General features: G+C 43.1%; 2 protein-coding genes across 3 annotated transcripts; both read right to left on the reverse strand.

Moving 5' to 3' along the window:
* Positions 1 to 2177: 2177 nt before the first annotated feature.
* On the reverse strand, positions 2178 to 14638 carry LOC139530763 (apoptosis regulatory protein Siva-like). 2 transcript variants are annotated; one of them, XM_071327443.1, is made up of 5 exons: positions 14402 to 14612; positions 11260 to 11442; positions 3639 to 3748; positions 3306 to 3459; positions 2178 to 2417 (listed from the first exon to the last, which is right to left on the reverse strand). In XM_071327443.1, the coding sequence occupies exons 1-5, from the start codon at positions 14556 to 14558 to the stop codon at positions 2329 to 2331; spliced, it is 693 nt and encodes a 230-aa protein (XP_071183544.1). In that variant the 5' UTR covers positions 14559 to 14612; the 3' UTR covers positions 2178 to 2328. The 2 variants fall into 2 exon arrangements, with proteins under 2 accessions (XP_071183544.1, XP_071183545.1); XM_071327444.1 differs by lacking the exon at positions 3639 to 3748 and having other exon boundaries at positions 14402 to 14638.
* A 3419-nt stretch (positions 14639 to 18057) lies between these two features.
* On the reverse strand, positions 18058 to 25429 carry LOC139530762 (adenylosuccinate synthetase isozyme 1 C-like). The gene is made up of 13 exons (XM_071327442.1): positions 25087 to 25429; positions 23159 to 23261; positions 23005 to 23067; positions 22859 to 22909; positions 22641 to 22707; positions 22124 to 22231; positions 21867 to 21948; positions 21653 to 21779; positions 21375 to 21529; positions 19835 to 19959; positions 19578 to 19675; positions 19269 to 19418; positions 18058 to 18861 (listed from the first exon to the last, which is right to left on the reverse strand). Exons 1-13 carry the CDS (start codon positions 25282 to 25284, stop codon positions 18809 to 18811), a joined length of 1380 nt encoding a protein of 459 aa, XP_071183543.1. The 5' UTR covers positions 25285 to 25429; the 3' UTR covers positions 18058 to 18808.
* Positions 25430 to 25458: the final 29 nt, after the last annotated feature.

Genomic DNA, 25458 nt, shown 5'->3' on the forward strand with positions numbered 1-25458 from the left:
AACTGCAGTACTAGCTAGCTGTAGCTTATTCTTTCAGTACTAGATTCATTCTCTGATCCTTTGATTGGGTGGACAACATGTCATTTCATGCTGCAATAGCACTGATAGGTTGGAGGACGTCCTCCGGAGGTTGTCATAAGTCTATGGAAGGGGGTGAGAACCATGAGCATCCTAGGTTTTGTATTGAAGTCAATGTACCCAGAGGAAGACAGAAGTGAACTGGTAGGTAGCCTAGTGGTTAGTGTTGGGCCAGTAACCGAAAAGTTTCCGGATCGAATCCCCGAGCTGACATGGTAAAAATCTGTCATCCTGAGCAAGGCAGTCAACCCACTATTCCCTGGGTGCCGTGGATGTCGATTGCAGCCTTCTGCACCTCTCTGATTCAGAGGGGTTGGGTTAAATGCGCAAGATGCATTCAGTTGTACAACTGACTAGGTTTCCCTCTGGCACCCTACAGAATGCTGTTGAAGCTACTGTAGACCTTCTTTGCAAAATAGTGTTTTAATCAATTATTTGGTGACGTGATTATATTTAGTACAGTTTTATCTAAAAAGGTTAACTTAAATGTTTTACAAATTTTATTTTTATGGAATTCACTGAGGATGGTTCTCCGCTTAACTCTACACACACAGACACTCCAACGCCCACATTCATACTGACTATACACACACACAAAATCAGGGCTCCCGAGTGGTGCAGCGGTCTGAGGCACTGCATCTCAGTGCTAGAGGTGTCACTACAGACCCTGGTTTGATTCCAGGCTATATCACAACCGACCGTGATTGGGAGTCCTATAGGGCTGCGCACAATTGGCCCAGCGTTGTTATGGTTTGGCCAGGGTAGGCCATCATTGTAAATAAGAATTTGTTCTAAACTGACTTGCCTAGTTAAAAGGTTAAATAAAAATCATATACACTGCTACTACTCTGTTTATATATCCTGATGCCTAGTAACCTTATCCTACCACTCCAGTATCCCTGCACATTGTAAATGTGCTAATGTCACTGACCCTGGAACTGCTTACTTTGTGTTCTTATCATGTTTTTTTGTTCTACTTGAATTTTTATTTTATTGCTACTGATATTGATTCCTGCATTATTGGGAAAGAGCAAGCAAGGCATTTCACTGTACTTGTGCACGTGACAATAAAAACTTGAAACTTGTTCTGAAGTCCTGTGGAGTGTACATGCCCTACAACCTCAGCAGCTTATTTCCAGTGATGTGTAGCCAGTTTAAGATTTCATTTCAAACAAATGTGCTTTGACGGACGGACGCCTGGCCACCCAGCAGCTGTCTGCCTGCTCACCCAGCCAGAACTGCTCTTGGACACCAACTGCAGAGAGATCCCCATAGACCAGAGCCACAACTGACCTGCGGAGCACTGGTGTGACTCGTGTTCAAATGCCTGTTTCCAAAGGACTCCAGTATAATCTCATAACGAATACCTGTCGCTAATACATAGGGATACGAGTCATAGGCTAGGACCTAGTGTTCACCTATTCAGAAAAAAACAATGAGTCCCCTACTCCAGAAGCGCTTGAGGTAAACTTAAAAGGATTAGATGGGTAAAAACCATACAGAAGTAGCATCACTGTGTCCTCTGATAGACCAGATGGAATTTTCACCATATTGCTTACCTATCCAATCCATTCAAATGTACACGTTTCATTTCATGGAGGGCCTAGTGTCTGCAAATCCCCGCAGACACTAGGCCCTCCGTGGATTGAGTTGGACACATGGTCTCTGGATTGTTTCTGGACAGGGCTTGGGTGACATGACAATCCTGTTCGACTGGTAATCTGCACTTCCAGGTACGCCCACAACAGAGAACAATTATCCACAGAGCATAATACATGACCCTGACATCTGTAAGTGATGAGAGCCAAGAAAAAGTGATGACTACAACAGCAGTGTATTTAGCCAAGTCACATGAATCGTTTACCAGCTCATGTCTGAATCAAACCTTGATATGTGATGCCACCTGCTGCTTTGATAGAGTACTACTTGGTAGAACAACCTTGTTTCAAACATTCAATTATGTAGCCTACTACACTATAACTTTGCACTACCACCACTTCCCTTATGGGCAGCATGAGTCATTCATGATTGAAATTAAACACATACATATGAGCTGCATGTAAACTGTGCATGACAAGCAAAGTAGCAAACAAGCAAAGTAAAGCGTCCAAGTATTTATTCCACAAACATAGCAAAATACATATATACAAAAATACAGTTGGATCATGGTTAAGATTGAAAAAAATAAGCATAAACATGTATAACAATTTAGAGTTAAGAATATTTAATGTAAAATAACTACTAAAACATTCAAGCATAATGCTTAATTTTCTCCATGTTCTGTTGTTGATTACGATAAGCAGCCGCAGCACAGTACTTGCTCATACTGGCCACTGTAACTGAAGGAGAAGAGGATACAGAGAAAACAATGAGTAACAAGCAAAGTAAAGTGGAATAAAACATTAAAAAAAGGCTACATCTCAATGTACGTGCTCTGCACTGCTTGCTAAATCAAATATGTTGCATACTATTCTGTCGTACCAAGCAAAAAGGCAGTAACTGCTCATTTGGTCGAAAATGAGTTATTTATTGTAGCAAAAATGACTACATGCTTAGCCATGATGCTTAGTCATGTGGACAAGTATCCTACCTCTATTGTATTGTGTTTTGGATCAAATGGGGGTCATGTTGAAATTAACTGTATAAAGACACTCTGAAACCAAGGTAAATAAAAGCCATTTTCTCAGTTCCATGCTATGAGCAGTTACTGCATTTTTTCTTGTTTGGGCAGTATTGTAGAGACCCTCAGACAGTTAGATGCCTGTTATATAGGTTGTCAGTGCACATTTACCCAGTTACACAGGGTTTAGCAAGGTCCAGTCTGCCAGTCAACCTGCTCTCTGACAACCACAGTAATGACTGAAATGTTTGTGCCAGGAGTCCTTGTGGTTGGTTGAGCATGGTAGGTTCCATTATATGACCATGCTGTCTATTGTATGTCCTGACAAAGTGGTCAGAGTGAGCTGTTGATTTTATTACAGATTTATTTGGCGTAGGCTACAGCCATACAGTAACCTGTGAGTGTTAACAATAAACTTTTATTTCAGTCGAGAACTCAATCTTCTATTCTGGACATGATTTAATGTAGGACTTCCTAAGGTCATTACACTATGGTAGTGGAATAGCAGTAGATGCTCTGCTTGCTGACTTTACCCAACTCAGAAGAGATGCTCACTCTGACCAGAGTAAAATCGGATGAAAGCAGAAGGGTGAGGAGTGTCACTTACTCGATGACAATGCAGACAGAGCAACAGGGGTTGGAGCAGTTGGAGCACTGCTGGATGCAGGAGGGGCAGGCTGGGCGGTCACACTGGGAGCACTGCCTCCTGGTCCTCTGGGCCTTCTGACACACACAGCTGCCCTTTGAAACCAACACAGCACCTGAGACAAACACACAGTCGGATGTCAGAGATTTCCAAGTTCCCAGTTGTCTTGAACGTGGCATAAAGGAAAGGTGTCAAACTCATTACACAGAGGACCAGGTGTCTGCTGGGTTCACACTCCTCCCTTGTACTTGATCGATCAATTAAGGTCACTGATTATTTAGAAAGTCTCCTCACCTGGTTGTTTATCTCAATTGGACACGAATTGAAAGGAAATAAATAACCAGCCAGTGGCGGCCGCTGATTGGCTGAATACTCGGGGCTCGAGGTGGTTGGAGTTGTCAAAGCTGCATGACAGGAATATGAAAAGGTTTTCAAACTACTGCTAGTTTCTTTAAGATATAAAAGTGATCTGTGCATATGAACAGCATAAATACACCCATTTCACTTTTGCATGTCAAAAACAAAATGACCACGTCTGCACATGCTGTCACTGTTTTGAGCAGAGTATACTATGAAAACGAGCAGCCAGCTTACGTCACGAACACACCAGGGAGAAAGTAACATGCCTGCCGATGCGCCCGTGGCTCACAGCGGTCTAAGGCACGGCATCTCAGTGCTAGATGCCTTAGCACGGCATCTCAGTGCTAAGGCACAATTGGCCCAGTGTCATCCGGGTTAGGCCATCATAGTTAAGAACAAATTCTTATTTACAGACTTGCTAAGTTAAATAAAGGCTGAAAAAAATAAGAAAAGTGACAACATCTAACTGGGGATAGCCAGCTAACAATGTCACAAAGCATGACACACTGCTAGCCAGTTAAGTTTGATTATGAAATAACTTCATATTTCCGAGTTAGTTAGATATTAGTTTACAAAGACTTGAAATTAGCATGGGAGCTAACAAGCTAGCGGCTTATCAAAAGGTAGATAACTTTTTGGGGGTCAAATTAACCAGTTAACCAAACTATTTCTCAAAATTACTGTAGCTGGCTAATTAATTCGATCATGCTTTGTGATAGACCTGGTTTTATGCCGTTTTAGTCCACACAACATGTCACCTACAGTAGAACCTGATAAAATATGGGGGTAACAAAATTAGCCATGATTGTTGTCCTACCAGACCTGAGATGGTTCTAGCTAGTGTATCCCTCTGTTCTTCGACTCTTGTTGGATGTAGTTGTCCGGTTTATCAGGTCCCAGGCTACCATAACTGCTATGATTATTTACTTACAAGTTAATTCACTTTAGCGCCATCTGTAACTGATAGAGCAGATCTAGTCTCACGTAAGTAAGCCATCTGTTGCAAGAGACATACTGGGAGGGAGAACGGGAGCACATTTGAGCAACCCAGGACGGTCCATTTACTTTGTGCTGTTCGAATTTACAGTTGAAGTCAGAAGTTTACATACACTTAGGTTGGAGTCATTAAAACTCATTTTACAACCACTCCAAATGTCTTGTTAACAAACTATCTACTTTGTGCATGACAAGTAATTTTTCCAACAATTGTTTACAGACAGATTATTTCACTTATAATACACTATCACAATTCCAGTGGGTCAGAAGTTTACATACACTAAGTTGACTGTGCCTTTAAACAGCTTGGAAAATTCCAGAAAATGATGTCATGTCAATTAGCCTATCAGAAGCTTCTAAAGCCATCATTTGAGTCAATTGGCAGTGTACCTGTGGATGTATTTCAAGGTCTACCTTCACACTAGTACGCAAGTATAAACACCATGGGACCACGCAGTCGTCATAACGCTCATGAAGGAGACGCGGTCTGTCTCCTAGAGATGAACGTACTTTAGTGCGAAAAGTGCGAATCAATCCCAGAACAGCAAAGGACCTTGTGAAGATGCTGGAGGAAGCAGGTACGAAAGTATCTATATCCACACTAAAACGAGTCCTATATCGACAACCTGAAAGGCCGCTCAGCAAGGAAGCCACTGCTCCAAAACTACCATAAAAAGACAGACTACGGTTTGCAACTGCACATGGGGACAAAGATCGTACTTTTTGGAGAAGTGTCCTCTGGTCTGATGAAACAAAAATAGAACTGTTTGGCCATAATGACCATCGTTATGTTTGGAGGAAAAAGGGGGAGGCTTGCAAGGCTTCCCAACTGTGAAGCACGGTGGCAGCATCATGTTGTGGAGGTGCTTTGCTGCAGGAGGGACTGGTGCACTTCAAAATAGATGGCATCATGAGGCAGGAAAATGATGTGGATATAAGTAATCCAAGATGGCGTAGCAGTCGGACGTGTGTTTGTATTGTCCTGTATTGTCCTGTCGCGTGTAAATAGTAAATAGTCTTCGTATTTTTCGTATACATTTCGTATATATTTTAATTTCACTTTCCATCTAGGAACTGAATATACATTCCTACATTCCGCCTCACCCAATGTGGTACGGACCTGCTATTTTTTTTTATACTTTAGAACCGTAACCCCAAGCAGAAGCTAGCCAGATAACTAGCTACTAGCTAGTAGTCAGTTAGCCACTGCTGCGGTCTTCACCCTCAACTCGGACACAGCCAGCTTCAATACCGGGCCAATACCTGCCAGTCTGCAAGCGCGATATCAACCCAGAGCATATAGGACTGCTTTTTCTCTACCACATCACCGGATTCCTGACGCAAGCTCTGGACAATTACACCGTATCATCACAGCTAGCTAGCTGCAACCGAGTGGCTACTACTGGCTAACACCTCTGTCCCGAAGCAAGCACCAGTTAGCCTTGAGCTAGCCTCGAGCTAGGCCCATCTGCCGGCTAGCTGCAAGCGCGATATCAACCCAGAGCATATAGGACTGCTTTTTCTCTACCACATCACCGGATTCCTGACGCAAGCTCTGGACAATTACACCGTATCATCACAGCTAGCTAGCTGCAACCGAGTGGCTACTACTGGCTAACACCTCTGTCCCGAAGCAAGCACCAGTTAGCCTTGAGCTAGCCTCGAGCTAGGCCCATCTGCCGGCTAGCTGAAGAGCTAGCGCCACTGCCACTGCCACGAAGCTAGCACCAGTTAGCAAACACAATTCTACAATTCACAACCTCTCTTTCGCCATCGCCATCTGGCTTGGATTCTCTGTCGACACAACCACGTCTGAGCAGACCCCCTCCGTCTGAGCAGACCACCCCCCGGGCTACTAACTTTAAACGCCGCGTGCTAGCTTAGTGGAGGCCTCCTCTGCTCCATCTACGGCTGCCCCCTGGACACTATGATCACTTGGCTACATAGCTGATGCATGCTTGACTGTCCATTAATTCACGGTACTCCATTCTGTTTATTTGTGTTTTATCTGTCGGCTCTGTGCTTTAACTCAGGATCTGTGTGTAGTTAATCCGACCCTCTCTGCCTAGTCGTCGCCATTTTTACCTGTTGTTGCTGTGTTAGACTAGCACCCTGTTATTGCTGCTGTTATCTTACCTGTTGTTTTAGCTAGCTCTCCCAATCAAGACCTGCAATCACTTTATGCCTTATTGTATGTCTCTCTCAAATATCAATATGCCTTGCATACTGTTGTTCAGGCTAGTTTTCATTATCATTGTTTTGGTTTGCAATGGACCCTGTAGTTCCACTCTCCGTACCTCTGATACCCCCTTTGTCCCACCCCCCACACATGCGGTGACCTCACCCATTGAGACCAGCATGTCCAGAGATACAACCTCTCTTATCATCACCCAGTGCCTGGGCTTGCCTCCGCTGTACCCGCGCCCCTCCATACCCCTGTCTGCACATTATGCCCAGAATCTATTCTACCACGCCCATAAATCTGCTCCTTTTATTCTTTGTCCCCAACGCTCTAGGCGACCAGTTTTGATAGCCTTTAGCCGCACCCTCATCCTACTACTCCTCTGTTCCTCGGGTGATGTGGAGGTAAACCCAGGCCCTGCATGTCCCCAGTCACCCTCATTTGTTGACTTCTGCGATCGAAAAAGCCTTGGCCTCATGCATGTCAACATCAGAAGCCTCCTCCCTAAGTTTGCCTTACTCACCGCTTTAGCAGACTCTGCCAATCCTGATGTCCTTGCCGTGTCCGAATCCTGGCTTAGGAAGGCCACCAAAAATTCTGAGATTTCCATACCCAACTATAACACTTTCCGTCAAGATAGAACTGCCAAAGGGGGAGGAGTTGCAATCTACTGCAGAGATAGCCTGCAAAGTTCTGTCATACTTTCCAGGTCTATGCCCAAACAGTTCGAACTTCTAATTTTAAAAATTAATCTCTCCAGAAATAAGTCTCTCACTGTTGCCGCCTGCTACCGACCCCCCTCAGCTCCCAGCTGTGCCCTGGACACCATCTGTGAATTGATCGCTCCCCATCTAGCTTCAGAGTTTGTTCTGTTAGGTGACCTAAACTGGGATATGCTTAACACCCCGGCAGTCCTACAATCCAAGCTTGATGCCCTCAATCTCACACAAATCATCAAGGAACCCACCAGGTACAACCCTAAATCCGTAAACATGGGCACCCTAATAGACATTATCCTGACCAACCTGCCCTCCAAATACACCTCTGCTGTCTTCAATCAAGATCTCAGCGACCACTGCCTCATTGCCTGTATCCGCCACGGGTCCGCGGTCAAACGACCACCCCTCATCACTGTCAAACGCTCCCTAAAACACTTCTGCGAGCAGGCCTTTCTAATCGACCTGGCCCGGGTACCCTGGAAGGATATTGACCTCATCCCGTCAGTTGAGGATGCCTGGTCATTCTTTAAATGTTATTTCCTCACCATATTAGACAAGCATGCTCCGTTCAAAAAATGCAGAACCAAGAACAGATATAGCCCTTGGTTCACTCCAGACCTGACTGCCCTCGACCAGCACAAAAACATCCTGTGGCGAACTGCAATAGCATCGAAGAGCCCCCGCGATATGCAACTGTTCAGGGAAGTCAGGAACCAATACACGCAGTCAGTCAGGAAAGCAAAGGCCAGCTTTTTCAAGCAGAAATTCGCATCCTGTAGCTCTAACTCCAAAAAGTTCTGGGATACTGTAAAATCCATGGAGAACAAGAGCACCTCCTCCCAGCTGCCCACTGCACTGAGGCTAGGTAACACGGTCACCACCGATAAATCCGTGATAATCGAAGACTTCAACAAGCATTTCTCAATGGCTGGCCATGCCTTCCTCCTGGCGACTCCAACCTTGGCCAACAGCCCCGCCCCCCCCGCTGCTACTCGCCCAAGCCTCCCCAGCTTCTCCTTTACCCAAATCCAGATAGCAGATGTTCTGAAAGAGCTGGAAAACCTGGACCCATACAAATCAGCTGGGCTTGACAATCTGGACCCCCTATTTCTGAAACTGTCCGCCGCCATTGTCGCACCCCCTATTACCAGCCTGTTCAACCTCTCCTTCGTATCATCTGAGATCCCCAAGGATTGGAAAGCTGCCGCGGTCATCCCCCTCTTCAAAGGGGGAGACACCCTGGACCCAAACTGTTACAGACCTATATCCATCCTGCCCTGCCTATCTAAGGTCTTCGAAAGCCAAGTCAACAAACAGATCACTGACCATCTCGAATCCCACCGTACCTTCTCCGCTGTGCAATCCGGTTTCCGAGCCGGTCACGGGTGCACCTCAGCCACGCTCAAGGTACTAAACGACATCATAACCGCCATCGATAAAAGACATTACTGTGTAGCCGTCTTCATCGACCTGGCCAAGGCTTTCGACTCTGTCAATCACCATATTCTTATCGGCAGACTCAGTAGCCTCGGTTTTTCTAATGACTGCCTTGCCTGGTTCACCAACTACTTTGCAGACAGAGTTCAGTGTGTCAAATCGGAGGGCATGTTGTCCGGTCCTCTGGCAGTCTCTATGGGGGTACCACAGGGTTCAATTCTCGGGCCGACTCTTTTCTCTGTATACATCAATGATGTTGCTCTTGCTGCGGGCGATTCCCTGATCCACCTCTACGCAGACGACACCATTCTATATACTTCCGGCCCTTCCTTGGACACTGTGCTATCTAACCTCCAAACGAGCTTCAATGCCATACAACACTCCTTCCGTGGCCTCCAACTGCTCTTAAACGCTAGTAAAACCAAATGCATGCTTTTCAACCGTTCGCTGCCTGCACCCGCACGCCCGACTAGCATCACCACCCTGGACGGTTCCGACCTAGAATATGTGGACATCTATAAGTACCTAGGTGTCTGGCTAGACTGCAAACTCTCCTTCCAGACTCATATCAAACATCTCCAATCCAAACTCAAATCAAGAATCGGCTTTCTATTCCGCAACAAAGCCTCCTTCACTCACGCCGCCAAACTTACCCTAGTAAAACTGACTATCCTACCGATCCTCGACTTCAGCGATGTCATCTACAAAATAGCTTCCAACACTCTACTCAGCAAACTGGATGCAGTTTATCACAGTGCCATTCGTTTTGTTACTAAAGCACCTTATACGACCCACCACTGCGACCTGTATGCCCTAGTCGGCTGGCCCTCGCTACATGTTCATCGTCAGACCCACTGGCTCCAGGTCATCTACAAGGCTATGCTAGGTAAAGTGCCGCCTTATCTCAGTTCACTGGTCACGATGGCTACACCCACCCGCAGCACGCGCTCCAGCAGGTGTATCTCACTGATCATCCCTAAAGCTAAAACCTCATTTGGACGCCTTTCCTTCCAGTTCTCTGCTGCCTGCGACTGGAACGAATTGCAAAAATCTCTGAAGTTTGAGACTTTTATCTCCCTCAACAACTTTAAAAATATGCTATCCGAGCAGCTAACCGATCGCTGCAGCTGTACATAGTCCATCTGTAAACTACCCACCCAATTTACCTACCTCACCCCCCATACTGCTTTTATTTATTTACTTTTCTGCTCTTTTGCACACCAGTATCTCTTCTTGCACATGATCATCTGATGATTTATCACTCCAGTGTTAATCTGCTAAATTGTAATTATTCGATTTATTGCCTACCTCATGCCTTTTGCACACATTGTATATAGATTCTCTTTTTTCTACCATGTTATTGACTTGTTTATTGTTTACTCCATGTGTAACTCTGTGTTGTCTGTTCACACTGCTATGCTTTATCTTGGCCAGGTCGCAGTTGCAAATGAGAACTTGTTCTCAACTAGCCTACCTGGTTAAATAAAGGTGAAATAAAAAAATAAATAAAAAAATATTGAGGCAACATCTCAAGACATCAGTAAGGAAGTTAAAGCTTGGTCGCAAATGGGTCTTCCAAATAGACAATGACCCCAAGTAAACTTCCAAAGTTGTGGCAAAATGGCTTAAGGACAACAAAGTCAAGGTATTGGAGTGGCCATCACAAAGCCCTGACCACAAACCTATTGAAAATTTGTTGTCAGAACTGAAAAAGCGTGTGTGTGAGCAAGGAGGCCTACAAACCTGACTCAGTTACACCAGCTCTGTCAGGAGGAATGAGCCAAAATTCACCCAAATTATTGTGGGAAGCTTGTGGAAGGCTACCTGAAACATTTGACCCAAGTTCAACAATTTAAAGGCAATGCTACCAAATACTAATTGAGTGTATGTAAACTTCTGACCCAGTGGGAATGTGATGAAAGAAATAAAAGCTGAAATCACTCTACTATTATTCTGACATATCACATTCTTAAAATAAAGTGGTGATCCTAACTGACCTAAGACAGGGAATTTTTACTAGAATTAAAATGTCAGGAATAGTGAAACTGAGCTTAAATGTAGTTGGCTAAGGTGTATGTAAACCGACTTCAACTGTGTGTGTGTGTGCGCATATAAAAAAATATTTAAAAAAATCGAGTGAGGCACCGCCCCTAATGCACTAATGGGCGGGCCACTAATGAAACCAGCAGACAAGTTGCAATTCACCTGAGAAGATTATTACCTTGAACAGGTGTAAGTCTGCCATCCTGTCCAATCAGTGCCTGTCCCCTCAGTAGTGTCCGGCTCACGTCAGGTGTCACACCTGGCCCCGAAGGCTGTATCGTTGAGCACTTCTCCGTATCTATATTCCAGATTTTCCCCATGACAGCTTTGGTACCATTGAAGAGCAGGGTCTTTGTCTTTTCTGTAAGAGAGAGGCAGAGATAAGCAAACAGCAGATTGAAGACAGTAAAGGCAGCCGCATGTTTCCCAGCTTAAACATTTTGGAACAGATTATGCATATATTCTTACGTTTTGGACTTCGGCAAGGGGTTTTTCAGGTGGTCGGGCACACGTTTTAATCTAGGCAAGCCGAAGTCTACGCACCCTTGTCGGCCATTGGTCAACAGTAGGGATTCTTCAATAAACTGCCTGTCATTCAACGAGAGACAACTCGTCCTCATGCACATTCTTTTCCACTTACTGCACCAAACATCCTCGTCAGATGCAAACTTGCACGACTAAGATCTTCTCTGCAAAAACATCAAAATTATTGACTATTTTGAGGAAGTGTATACTGGCTATGGCGTTTCAAAATGGATAAACTGAACTATTGCCACTTTCTCAGGGATATGCGAGCACACTCGTTCGGGTCGCCTAGCACTGCGCCAGCAGAACTGAAACATGCTGACGTCTTAATATGCCCAGAAGCAGTCTTCTGACTAGGTGACAGTTAAACACCATAATTAGGGTGTTAGGTGATGCGACAAACAATGGACGCTATGCGAGAATTCTACAAAAAACAGCAGTAGACAAATCCATTTTCACTAAGTGTCAACGGGGTCATCAAAATACATAAAATCAATGGAAAACATGAAAATGGTAGTTGTTACCCATGTCTACAAATTTACGCAATATGAGTCCAAATGGAAACCAAGTGCCATGCTAAGAACTTTCAACTGTGGGACAGAATTTGATTTGGGGAAAATAATAATACATTTGAAATCATTGCTAAGAATAATTTTAAAACTACAGGTCATTGTTTTCAGGCTGGTTGTATTGGTGCTAGCTAGGTACCAAGCTAAAGCTAGCTATCTACCCCAGAAGTTGCGGTCAAACAAATAAATGGTTTAAATTAAAAGCTTATTTAACGTGTCAACTAGTGTTAATTGACATATATCTTTTTTGACATATAGACCCAAACGGCGTTCCATAGTATGTTGTGAAGCTAATAGCAGTGACACTATTACTGTGTAACTCCGGTAGGGAAACATCTGAAAAATAGCGCACTTAGTAGTGTGTACCGGTGCTCGACCAGTCACGAAAGCCAACATCACCCACGACAGATAACGGTTGATTGTCAAGGGCAACGAATACCATTAGTTCGATTCACACAGCAGACATTGTGGGCTAGGTTAGGAATGCTGCATTGCACGTGTAGCACAACATTTTACACGTTGTCATTACATCATATACCTATATAATGTAGGTACGCATGTCAGCTTCGACATTGTCTAGTTTAATGCCGATGTGCAAAACCAGACAGAGGGCCGATACCGATGTTCGCATTTTTAGCTAATATCGGCCGATTCCGATATGTTCACCGATACATTGTGCATCCCTAAAAATAACATTACAACCTAACCCAACTCGGGCGTAGACCTACCTTAGAAGTAAGCCATGTTAGACATATTTGGCACTCTAGTCCTAATCAGTTGGGCTACTGAATACAACATAACTGGTAAATAGGAACCCATCTTTTTGTGCATGCGTGGCACCTTACTGCTCAGTGTAGACTCCCAGTTCTGCATAAAACATCAATATATATTAACAATATGACAACCTAACTTTAAATTAATGTTTTTTTTTTTTCATTCTTAAGAGTTATTAGCATATTACATATGTAATTTGCAGACAGTAGTATAAATGTTGCTTTCTAATTTCATAAATTGTTACAAACTCAGTTTAGCATATAGTATGAAGATGTGATCATTTACCACCCTACTTTAAATGGGTCTTAAATTACTCTAATGATGTATCCCGTACTGCCCGATTTGCATATTAATTTAATAAATTGTACTTTCATTTGAATCCTCTGTGTTCTACATCAGCCCTGAAAATGTCATATGACCACCCTATCTTTTAAGATATTGGACAAAACATGTTGAATCCTGACAGGTGATTACATTGACAAGGGATTCATATTGACCTGTCCGTGACCCTTTGGACCTTTTCCAATCTCTTAAAAATAAGATCAGCAACACAAAATATAACACCAGAATGAAAGAAATGTTGATTCCCAACTCCCTATAATAATAACTAGCCAGAAAGCATAGCTAGGCAAAATCAAACATCCCTAGTAGGAAGCTAGCATCATACACACAAAATATTCTTTCCCTAAAAATGTATACAAACATATTTACATCCCTGTTAGTTAGCATTTTATCATTTGTCAAGATAATCAATAAACTGATTAAACAGTGCGATCATTACACAGGTGCACCTTGTGCAGGGGACAATAAAAGGCCACTAAAATGTGCCGTTTTGTCACACATCACAATACCACAGATGTCTCACGTTGAGGGCGCATACAATTGGCATCCTGACTGCAGGCCTGTCCAACAGAGCTGTTGCCAGAGAATTTAATGTTAAATTCTCTACCATAAGCCCCTCCAACACCGTTTTAGAGAATTTGGCAGTATGTCCAATCAGCCTTACAACCACAGACTGATTGGTTGGGCCTGGCTCCCAAGTGGGTGGGCCTATGCACTCTGGACCACCCATGGCTGCGCCCCTACACAGTTATGTGAAATCTATAGATACCTTATATGAACTGTAACGAAAAAAATAAATAATTGTTGCGTTTATAGTTTTGTTCGGTACAGTATATTTCTGTAACGTTTGTGGCTAACGTTAACGTTACCTGGAAATAGTCAAAGGCTAAAACAAACTACATGTAATGCCTGTCGTGGGTGGATATAGCCACCTAGCTAAATTATCAAGTAATAAAAGGACATTCACATTTGGTGTAGTTAGTTACCTGTTGTAACCTACCTAGGTAATGTTAGCCAGCTAGTTTTTACCACTAGCTAAACAACAGCACACGGAGTAGGGCCAGCTAGTTAGCTAACAGCCAGCCAGTTATTTCAGACAGTAAACCTTACCGTAGATTTCTTGTCTGTACTTGTCCCCATATACGCCGTGATTATTCAACTCCTTTTGTCCAATGTGAATTTTATACTGCGATGAGAAAGATTCAGCGAAAGGATAAGATCTTTTAGGCATTTTTTTGGGAGAAGAACGTGCATCCAACCCTAACATGCTTGCGAAGCAACGCCCGGAAGATACTTAGCCTGCGAACTAACCAATGCGATCGTTGATCTCTGATCACGTGACTGTTTTATTTTGATTACTCAAACCACGTGTTTTTATTATTTTATTTAAACTTTATTTAACTAGGCAAGTCATGTGCCAGCGTTTGAATATTTATGTTGCAGCACGATTATTGTGGATAGTCAGATTCATATAAAAGTCTGTTTAAAACGTTTACATGCTTTGCAAGAAGAACGTTTTCTCTTATAGTCCTGTTTACATGAACACATCTGAAATCAGGCTACTGATGGGTCTTTTGATAAATGCAGGAAATCGCAGAATAAACGTTCTACCGCAGTGACCATGTTATTTTTGCGCAACCTTTTTGTGAAAATGTATGTAAAAACTATTTCTAAGATGCATACTTTCCGTTTTTCACGAACTCACTTCACTGGTAATAAGAGGGAGGCTCGCTCGACTGGTGCTAGCACACGCGCAGATCAAATACACAGTTGTCCTTGATGTCTTTTGTTTTTGCATTTTTGTTTTCTGTTGTTGTTTTCCTTTATTCATGTATTTTTTTCTATTTTGTTATTTTTGTTGGTTGTTGGCACATCGAGTGTATGGTTGTTTTGGTTGGAGGGGTGGAGATGGGGAGGGTTTGGGGATGGGGAATTGAGGGGCATATTTTTCGGGGGCTCTTGGTTGGTTGGGGGGCAGCTCTCGGGAGAACTGTGGGGGGGATCTTGGATGGTTGGTGGTCTGGCGGTTGGGAGCGTTGGGCCGGCGGCCGAGAGGTCGCTGGTTCAGGTCCCCGAATCGACTGGGTGCGGGATCTGTCGATGTCTGGGATATTTGGGTAGGGCGCTTGAGCATGATTGTTTCTGTGGGTCACTTTGGATGGGAGCGTCTGCTAGATGAACATAATGTAAATGTTGAGCGGCTTCACAGGTAGATTGTATGTTTAAAATAAAAAAATATAATAATAATAATACACTGCTGGAACACCGATTAAGCTGTTTACATGTCCTAATAATTCAAAACATTGCTCAGAAAACCAGGTGTTTTAATCGGCATATGCTTACTAAGATTTTGACCTTTCACCAGTTAAGATAAGCAGAGTAAGGTGTTTGAATCAAATCAAATCAAATGTCTTTGTCACATACACATGGTTAGCAGATGTTAATGTGAGTGTAGCGAAATGCAGTAATATCTAACAAGTAATCTAACCTAACAATTTCACAACTACCTTATACACACAAGTGTAAAGGAATGAATAAGAATATGTACATAAAAATATATGAATGAGCGATGGCCGAAAAGCAGAGGCAAGATGCAGTAGATGGTATAGAGTACAGTATATACATATGAGATGAGTAATGTAGGGTATGTAAACATTATATAAAGTGGCATTGTTTAAAGTGGCTAGTGATACATTTTTAAAGTGGCTATAGATGAGTCAGTATGTTAGCAGCAGCCACTAAATGTTAGTGGTGGCTGTTTAACAGTCTGATGGCCTTGACATAGAAGCTGTTTTTCAGTCTCTCGGTCCCCGCTTTGATGCACCTGTACTGACCTCGCCTTCTGGATGATAGCGAGGTGAACAGGCAGTGGCTCGGGTGGTTGTTGTCCTTGATGATCTTTTTGGCTTTCCTGTGACATCGGGTGGTGTAGGTGTCCTGGAGGGCAGGTAGTTTGCCCCCGGTGATGCGTTGTGCAGACCTCACTACCCTCTGGAGAGCCTTATGGTTGTGGGCGGAGCAGTTGCCGTACCAGGCGGTGATACAGCCCGACAGGATGCTGTCGATTGTGCATCTGTAAAAGGTTGTGAGTGTTTTTGGTGACAAGCCGAATTTCTTCAGCCTCCTGAGGTTGAAGAGGCGCTGCTGCACCGTCTTCACCACACTGTCTGTGTGGGTGGACGCCGAGGAACTTAAAACGTTCCACCTTCTCCACTACTGTCCCGTCGATGTGGATAGGGGGCTGCTCCCTCTGCTGTTTCCTGAAGTCCACGGCACGGTTTACATTAGTATTTCCATACTCTGCCTACTGCCATCATCAGTTTAATATCTAATTATTTGTGTGCATGTAAATGTAGACTACTCATTGTGTCATTTATATATATATATATTTGTATATATCAGTAGCTACATAATATACAAAATATCATTCATCAATGCACTACATTTGTATTGAAAACCGAGGTATGTAGCTATCATAGATGTTTTATTTTAAAGCTTCCTGTCACGACTCCGACCGAAGGTGACTCCCCTTCCCGTTCGGGTGGCGCTCGGCGGTCGTCGTCGCCGGCCTACTAGCTGCCACTGACTCTTTTCCACCCCCTCCTTATGTGTTTGTTGGTTACACCTGTGTTGAGGTGATTGTAATTAGTTGGGCTTTATTAGTCAGCCAGCCCGCCCGTTTCTTTGTGCGGGATTGATCATTTTGTACCTTGGTATCGGGAGTAGACGAACGTATTGTTTATTCGTTCGTAGAGTGTATTGGACTGTTTTTTCGTCCCCCGTGTATGGGGCATTTGTTTGTACACCCAGTGTTTTCGTGGGGTCGTTGTTTACCGTGTGTGCATTAAAAGCACTATATTGAACTCTGTTGTTCCTGCGCCTGACTTCACACTCCCGACACCCAGAGCGTTACACTTCCAGTGAGGTAGCTTCTCATCAACTCATGCTTTGTCAGGTGTTGTTAATGAAATTGTAGTAAAAACAAATCATATCCCATATTAGCCTACTATACAATTACTTGCATTTTTTAAATTTGTTTTAGTTTCACCTTTATTTAACCAGGTAGGCCAGTTAAGAACAAGTTCTCATTTACAACTGCGACCTGGCCAAGAGCAAAGCAATGCGACACAAACAACACAAATCAAATCAAATCAAATTTTATTAGTCACATACACATGGTTAGCAGATGTTAATGCGAGTGTAGCGAAATGCTTGTGCTTCTAGTTCCGACAATGCAGTAATAACCAACAGTAATCTAACCTAACAATTCCACACTACTACCTTACACACACACACAAGTGTAAAGGGATAAAGAATATGTACATAAAGATATATGGATGAGTGGTGGTACAGAACGGCATGGCAGATGCAGTAGATGGTATAGAGTACGGTATATACATATGAGATGAGTACTGTAGGGTATGTAAACATAAAGTGGCATAGTTTAAAGTGGCTAGTGGTACATGTATTGCATAAAGATGGCAAGATGCAGTAGATGATATAGAGTACAGTATATATACATATGAGATGGGTAATGTAGGGTATGTAAACATTGTATTAGTCTGCACTCAAGATAGTGCATTTTTTGGACTAGGCCTAATATAAAATTTATATATATTATTTTTGCAAAAGACCTTTGACTCTCCTTTTAAACTGCCACCATAGTCCTACACTGCACAGCCATTGGTTAGGCAGCACACAAACACGTTTTTGATCAGCAAGAGCAGAGCATGCCGGGGCTCAGGGTTGGAAAATCCATTGCAGTGTGTAATGCAGCCTAGTTTTATTTACACCATCCCAGCAGCTTTCTTAGAAATATAACTTTGCTCTGTGCTTCTCCGAGCATGCAATTCATAGCCTATAGCCAATAAGCTATGGATCTTTTGATTGAGACCACACTAAATAGCGTATAGACGCACTTGATATTGCGCCACAAGCGGAGAATCAGGGTTGAGGGGCGGCATCGGGCACACATCGATATATAGCCTAACAAGCAACTCATTATAAAACACTGAGAAATATAGACATTTCATCAATTACAAATAACATGATCCTCCCCTGGACTAGATAAAAAAATACACAAAGCCCTCTCCTTGACTGAAATTGAAAAAGCATTACCCTCCCCCATTTTCTCCAGGTACACATTATGTACATTTTGATCCATCCCTAAAGAAGACCGAAAACATAAGGCAGTTAACATTACTCAGGAGGAAAAGTTATTGGATGTGTTTTTTTCTTTCAGGGTTGTTGTGTGGCACAAGGTAAGATTTACACATGGCTCAGTCATACTGTAAGACCTTCTGGCAGACATCATTACAAGGCAATTTACTGATGCAACACAGATAGATGTAAAGTTACCAACGTTTCCACTCAACATTGTTTCAAGGCTACACGTATCTGTTGGCAACAGGTTTTTACAGAATATTAGATAGTTTGAGGGTTGTAAACATATGTCACATCAAGCCACATCTCGTCCATCCATGTGCATCCATCTTGGGGAGAGAAAAGGAAAAGACTCTAGAACATCTGGATCATGCACTCTCTGGACTTTCCGACGCCGACCCACTTAACTGTAGAGAGAAATTACAAAGGACATGTCAAAAAACACTCACAAATCCCAAAAACCTTTGCACTAGACTAGTATCATCCTTTCAGAATTGGGTACTTGTTATAATATAGCCAATACTGCCCCCCACTGGCACATTGAAGCCATGTCCCTGTACCAAGGCTCTTCAGTTTCCCATTTAGTGGTCAGTATGCTGGACTGTGGTATGGTTGTAGCTGGTAAAACTGGGTCACCTTCAGTAGGCATTCCACTGAAGAAAATATTTTGAAATGTGTTGAAATGGAGGAGATACTACTATGGCCTATATGCCTATTTGTTCAATAAGAAGGCTTATTTTTGTTTTCAGTTTGTGCCCTACTGAAGATTAGCCTGCTGTCAGCAGGAACTCCCTGTATCCTGCATGTAACTTACTGGGTACTCCAATGTGGTTCTCCACAAAGCGGATGTAGTTCTGAGCCTTCTGGGGGAGATCATTCCACTTCCTGGCTGCAGACGTATCACTCTTCCAGCCTGGGAAGGTCTCATACTCTACCTCCACTTTGTGCAACAGCTCCATGTTAGCTATGTGAATGAAGGTAGACGATAATTAATAATCCGAAGAGAAATCAGATGTTTGTTGAGATAATACTTCATGAATGTCTCTCTTACAGTGTCGGCCTAGTCTGGTACAAGTAGGCCTACTTCTTAATCAATCAATACAGTTGAATGTAGAGAGCATACCTGGGAAATGGGGAATTCTTTTGCCATTGATCTTGTAGGCTACTCCTACTTTGATCTCATCCAGCACATCAAGGATGTCAAGTTTTGTCAAAGCAATGCTGTTAGGAAACAATGTTATTTGTTTAACACATTTGAGAAAAGAGAGGAAAACTACTACATGAATTACATTCAGACTAGCAGTCACAGGCAGAGACAGTACATTGAACCAGTCAGATAAAGACTTCATAGAGGCTGATATTTTAGTCCTATCCACTCACGCAGTGAAGCCATTGATCATGTGGGCGTATCTCAGGATGACCAAGTCCAGCCAGCCACAGCGACGTTTCCTGCCTGTTGTCACGCCCACCTCATGACCTCTCGTCTGCAGCAGCTCACCTGTCGCCTGCACAAAACAGACTCAGTTATCTAGAATCAAATCAAACTTTATTTGCCACATGCGCCGAATACAACAAGTGTAGAGCTTACCGTGAAATGCTTACTTACAAGCCCTTAACCAACAGTGCAGTTCCAAGAAGAGTTAAGAAAATATTTACCAAATAAATAAATAATGAGGCCATATACAGGGGGTACCGGTACCGAGTCAGTGTGGTACAGGTTAGTTGAGGTAATTTGTACATGTAGGTATGGGTGAAGTGTAATAGTCTGGTGGCCATTTGATTAACTGTTCAGCAGTCTTATGGCTTGGGGGTAGAAGCTGTTAAGGAGCCTTTTGGTCCTAGACTTGGCGCTCCGGTACCGCTTGCTGTGTGGTAGCAGAGAAAACAGTCTATGACTTGGGTGACTGGAGTCTCTGACAATTCTATGTGCTTTCCTCTGACACTGCTTAATATATAGGTCCTGGATGGCAGGAAGCTTGGCCCCAGTGATGTACTGGGCCGTACGCACTACCCTCTGTAGCGCCTTGCGGTCAGATGCCGAGCAGTTGCCATACCATGCAGTGATGCAACCGGTCAGGATGCTCTCGATGGTGCAGCTGAAGAACCTTTTGAGGATCTGGGGACCCATGACAAATCTTTCCAGTCTCCTGAGGGGGAAAAGGTTTTGTCGTGCCATCTTCAGGACTGTCTTGGTGTGTTTGGACCATGATAATTCGTTGGTGATGTGGACACCAAGGAACTTGAAACTCTCGACCCGCTCCACTGCGTCGAGATCAGTTGGTTAATCAATAGTCATTTTTGGGTACTAATCCTAATGGTTTTCATTAATACAATTTTATAAAATGCTTAGTAAACCAATAGATTTACAGTTGGAGTGAGGGATCAAGCTGAAACATGTTGAACAGCAGCCCCATGGACAGTTCTCATGTTAGGTAACATAACCCCAGACCAGACAGTAAATCTATCTTGAACCCTGACTCTGGCCTAAATTTAGGCCTTGAACATGTGATCAGCATGATAGCTAAATAGTGTTTTAACAGGCCTCTCACACAATCTGACAGCTGGCCACAGAGGCAGGGCATTTTGAGACCAGGCTTCCTACATGTGTGAGGGTCATGTGACCTTAAACACTAGGCTTACTATACATATCCAACTCTACTTGTACCCCAAAAGAAAACAACATGTCTAAACAAACTGCAAGAGAGTGACTTAGGCACGGTAAATATCAAACTGCAAAATTCAGTATAACCTCTGCTAAGAGGCCTTCACCTTTATGGCACAGGTGATAGTGGACACTCTCACTCAAGGTCACTGGTTCAAGTCTTGCTCTGGCTGTTCCCCTTTAATCGTTACTCTCAGTAAGGAGATGCTACTGTAAGGCAAGAGTCAGAAATGTCCAGATAGAGGAAAGAGATCTTACATTGAGCTGTTCTGTGGGGAAGGCACCAATGCCTACCCTGGTGGTGTAGGCCTTTGATACACCATACACTTCACCAATATTCAGGGGAGGGATGCCAAGACCAGTGCATGCCCCACCAACAGTGCAGTTTGATGAGGTCACAAAAGGATATGTGCCTAAAGGGAAGAGAGAAAGTAGGACTTAAACTTACATACAGATGAGTTGTCCATTTAACCATCAAACTTTCCTGTCCATCTCATCATTGGCACGATCCTCAATGGGTCTATGACATGTCTTACCAAAGTCAATGTCGAGGAGGGCAGCATTGGCCCCTTCCACCAGAATTTTCTTTGGGGGTCCATGAAGAGCCTCATACATGTAGTAGACTCCATCCCGCACCATCGGCCGCAACCTCTCTCCATACTCCTGCACAATACAAGACAGACAACAGTCTCATAGATCTAATATATCCGTAGCCCATGACTATTCATTCAGAGGGGATTTACCACATACCTTCAGTTTTTTCAGCTGAGTATCAGTATCAACTGTCAGGGATGAGTACATGGACTGGTACTGCGCGACAAGGTTCTTGAATCTGAAAGAAATCCCCAAATCATCTCAATCTCTATTACTGCTCACTTCAGTGGGTCAATTTAGTTCAAGAGCAAAGTCTCAAGAGAGACACAATCATATACTGTTGGAATCTAAAAATGTTTGTTGTATGTGAGGTTTAGATGTTTATATTGTGTACTGTCTGTCAGTAAGCATACTTGATAGAGAACTCTTTAAAGTCTCCCAGCAGGTCACAGACACGCAGTCCAATGCGAGATGCTTTGCTGGTATAGGTGGGTCCAATGCCTTTCTTGGTCGTTCCAATACTGTCATGAGGAAAACACCCGTTTTAGCGGAGGGGATTACAAAATAGAATCTGCAATTTTTCATCAGCTGTGGAAGTGATTATAATAATAATTTGGTGGGTGCTTATTTGTCCTATTTCACACATGTACAAGTGTGTATTAATATGCATGAGTGAATTGGAAATGTGTTTTTTGCATATTCCATCTCCCCCTGAAAGTGGGGTCAAGGCCAGTCAGCCATTATCAATGCTCAAGGGCACATCGACAGATTGTTCACCTTGACGGCTTGGGATTCAACTAGCGACCTTTCGGTTACTGGCCCAACACTCTAACCGCTAGTTTACCTTCCACTTGACTGAAGTCTCTATTGACAGTGACCCATTGTATTCCCGTCCCCTATGTAAGCAACCATTGCCTTCCCTACCCTTACATCTTTCCCTCTGTTGCTTGTCGCTGGGTCTCCTGAATTCCATCCACAACCTGGTGGAAATCAAACACTGTCGAAAAATCAAAGCAAAATAAATGTCCTCCTTTCTCTAAGCACAATACAAAGATATACATTATGCAGATAAACACACACTACTAAAATAGCACATATAATGTATATATCTTCGCTTCATTTGTGAAACCAGAAAAATACAAACATACCGAGGTGAGCTCTGTCAGAGACAACTAGTCTCTTCTCCCAACCTTTGAGACCTGGTCAGAGAATGGAGAACAAAAATTGACTGTAATGGTTTCCTCGAACTTGACAATTACAGTATTGACTGTTTTTCTAAAAATACTTGATTTACCTTTCTTCTCATTCTTCTCCGCCTCCTCAAACAATCCTGGTAGGTGTATGACTACGCCATTACCTACAATGGACCATATGCTGGATAAATGAGCACATATAGACAGTTGCCCATTAGGGTCAGTGTAAATGGTGATAAAGATAGAAACACTCACCAATGACACATATGCTTTTGGGGTTGATAATGCCACTGGGGAGAAGGTGGAAGTCATACTCTGTGCCTTCTACTACCACTGTGTGGCCTGCATTGTTACCACCCTGGAAGATCAAAACAAGATTGTGTTTGGCAATCCAGGCACTTTCAACAAAGTCTAGTGGCATGATATCACCAAAGGACAGTTATTGAGTTGATTAATGGCTGTTACTTATAATGGGATAGCAAAATGTGGACATAAAACAACCAGGACATCCACTGGCCATACATCCAGAGCAAATTCCTAATCCTATCTGAATCAGTGGATAATACAGTCTAAGCCCCCTCCCCTGTCAGCAAGCTACCCCCCTACCAACTATTTTAACATACTTGGCTGCCAGACCCTCCACTCCTTGCCCCCTGGCTAAGACCTGGCCTTCTCACATGTCAAGTCACCCTGGGAATGTGACCCTTCACCAGCAGTGGGTGGGGCTGGCTGAAGGAGTACACAGAGTGCTCAGTGATGTGACTTGTTGTCAATGGAGAGTACAACACAACTGTGTAATGGCCTTTACACTGCAAGTGTCCCAAAATATTACTTCTGAGCAAGTTTAGTTTTTCCTTGCTGGCCAAATAGAAACTTTGCCTATGAGTCTCTCTATCTCTCTCTCTCTCTCTCTCTATCTCTCTCTCACCACCCCTCGAAAAACCTGGCTCCTCTCAAGGTTTCTTCTTAGGTTCCTGCCTTTCTATGGAGTTTTTCCCAGCCACTCTGCTTCTACAGAAGCGTGCATTGTGCATTGTATACTCTTTGGGGTTTTAGGCTGGCTATACGTATAAGCACTTTGTGACAACTGCTGAGGTAAAAAGGACTTTATAAAATACATTTGATTGATTATTGACATAATTTTCATTCAGGTTAGTCTCGTAGGAGAAAAGGTGCTATCTAGAACCAAAAAGTGTTCTTCGGCTGTCCCAAAATAGGAGAACCCTTTGAAGAACCCATTTTGGTTCCAGGTAGAACCCTTTCCACAGAGGGTTCTACATGGAACCCAAAATAGTTCTACCTGGAACCAAAAAGGGTTCTACCTGGAACCAAAAAGGGTTCTTCTATGGGGACAGCCGCAGAATCCTTTTGTAACCCTTTTTGCTAAGAGTGTAGAGTGACATAGTTATAACACCCTCTTTATGTTAATAGACCTTTGTAATAATATGATTATTGATCCGTGTGATCTTATGCTACCTTTCCCTGTCATTACTGTGTGATTTTAGACTTTAATTTGTAAGAAATAGTTATCATTTTTCCATATTGTTGGTACTATGGTCTATTTGAGCAGTTTACTATAGGTCAGATAGAGAAAATGTACAGCTACAGTAGGTGATGTGTGAGGAATGGATTCCCCATTGAGAGAATATGCTTCCAAGCTCTTAATAATCATGTTACAAGTCTCAAAAAGGGACAATTAACCAGTTAATAGTATTCCAAGTTAAAAAGTTTCATTTCAACTCCAGTCAAGTCAACAATTCAAAATGGTGTTGAAGAACTGGTAATATCACCCTGTTCTCTAAATACATGATTTAATTATTCAAAATAACATTTAAACTATTTTCCTGTATTGTTAAAATAGAAAACAAGATTTATCCTAAATTCCATTATAGCCTACTGAGGACATCACATGAAACATTTACGTGCCAAAAAACGTTCTGAAACATTACTCCACTGGACAAAATAATAATAACAGTAAGGTATTTCAAGGTTTTTCCAATGCCTGCCACACACCTGTCACACGGTTGTAAAGTACAGTGACAGTCACCGATTCCGATATGTTGAGACATTACTTTTCTAAAGACGCATCATGAATTTCACACAATCAACAATGCGTTATAACTTTTGTCAGTTCAAGCATGTCAGGGTTACATTAATATCGCATTACATGCACACGATATTACCTGACATCTGCAAACAAGGTCAGACTCAGTCGCCAGTAAATCGACGACTTTTCCTTTGCCTTCATCTCCCCATTGCGCACCGAGCACCACTGTCACTTTGTTCCCTGTGTCATTCCGTGGCCGCTTCAGCCCTTGGGTAGGGTTGGAGGGTGAATTTGTATAACTCTTGTGGTCTTTTGCTGACCAGCTCAACGACATGATGTTGTTTAGGCTGTCTGTCCGAAACAGACTAGAATGTTTCTAACGGTAGCATTGCCATATCAGTGTCTCCATGATGTCAGAGCAGGACGCACGAACGCAGTAGGCAGATCTCGAACCGCGCCTGGCAGCACTGTCGCCCAAGTCCACGTTTCCATAAAGACTTGTTTGATG

The sequence above is a fragment of the Salvelinus alpinus genome, chromosome 9 (assembly GCF_045679555.1).
Source record: "Salvelinus alpinus chromosome 9, SLU_Salpinus.1, whole genome shotgun sequence".
In the NCBI taxonomy this organism is placed as follows: Eukaryota; Metazoa; Chordata; class Actinopteri; order Salmoniformes; family Salmonidae; genus Salvelinus; species Salvelinus alpinus.

Bases quoted from the DNA above. Each gene is read 5' to 3' on its own strand.
- LOC139530763 (XM_071327443.1), bottom strand. From the start codon at position 14,558: ATGTTAGGGTTGGATGCACGTTCTTCTCCCAAAAAAATGCCTAAAAGA. The intron at 11,443-14,401 runs GTAAGGTTTACT...TCTCTCTTACAG, and splicing joins GTACAGACAAGAAATCTACG to AAAAGACAAAGACCCTGCTC. The intron at 3,460-3,638 runs GTGAGGAGACTT...TGTTTGTCTCAG, and splicing joins CAATTGAGATAAACAACCAG to GTGCTGTGTTGGTTTCAAAG.
- LOC139530762 (XM_071327442.1), bottom strand. From the start codon at position 25,284: ATGTCGTTGAGCTGGTCAGCAAAAGACCACAAGAGTTATACAAATTCA. The intron at 22,232-22,640 runs GTAAGGGTAGGG...TCCTCATGACAG, and splicing joins CAAGCAACAGAGGGAAAGAT to TATTGGAACGACCAAGAAAG. The intron at 21,780-21,866 runs GTATGTGGTAAA...TGTATTGTGCAG, and splicing joins CTCAGCTGAAAAAACTGAAG to GAGTATGGAGAGAGGTTGCG.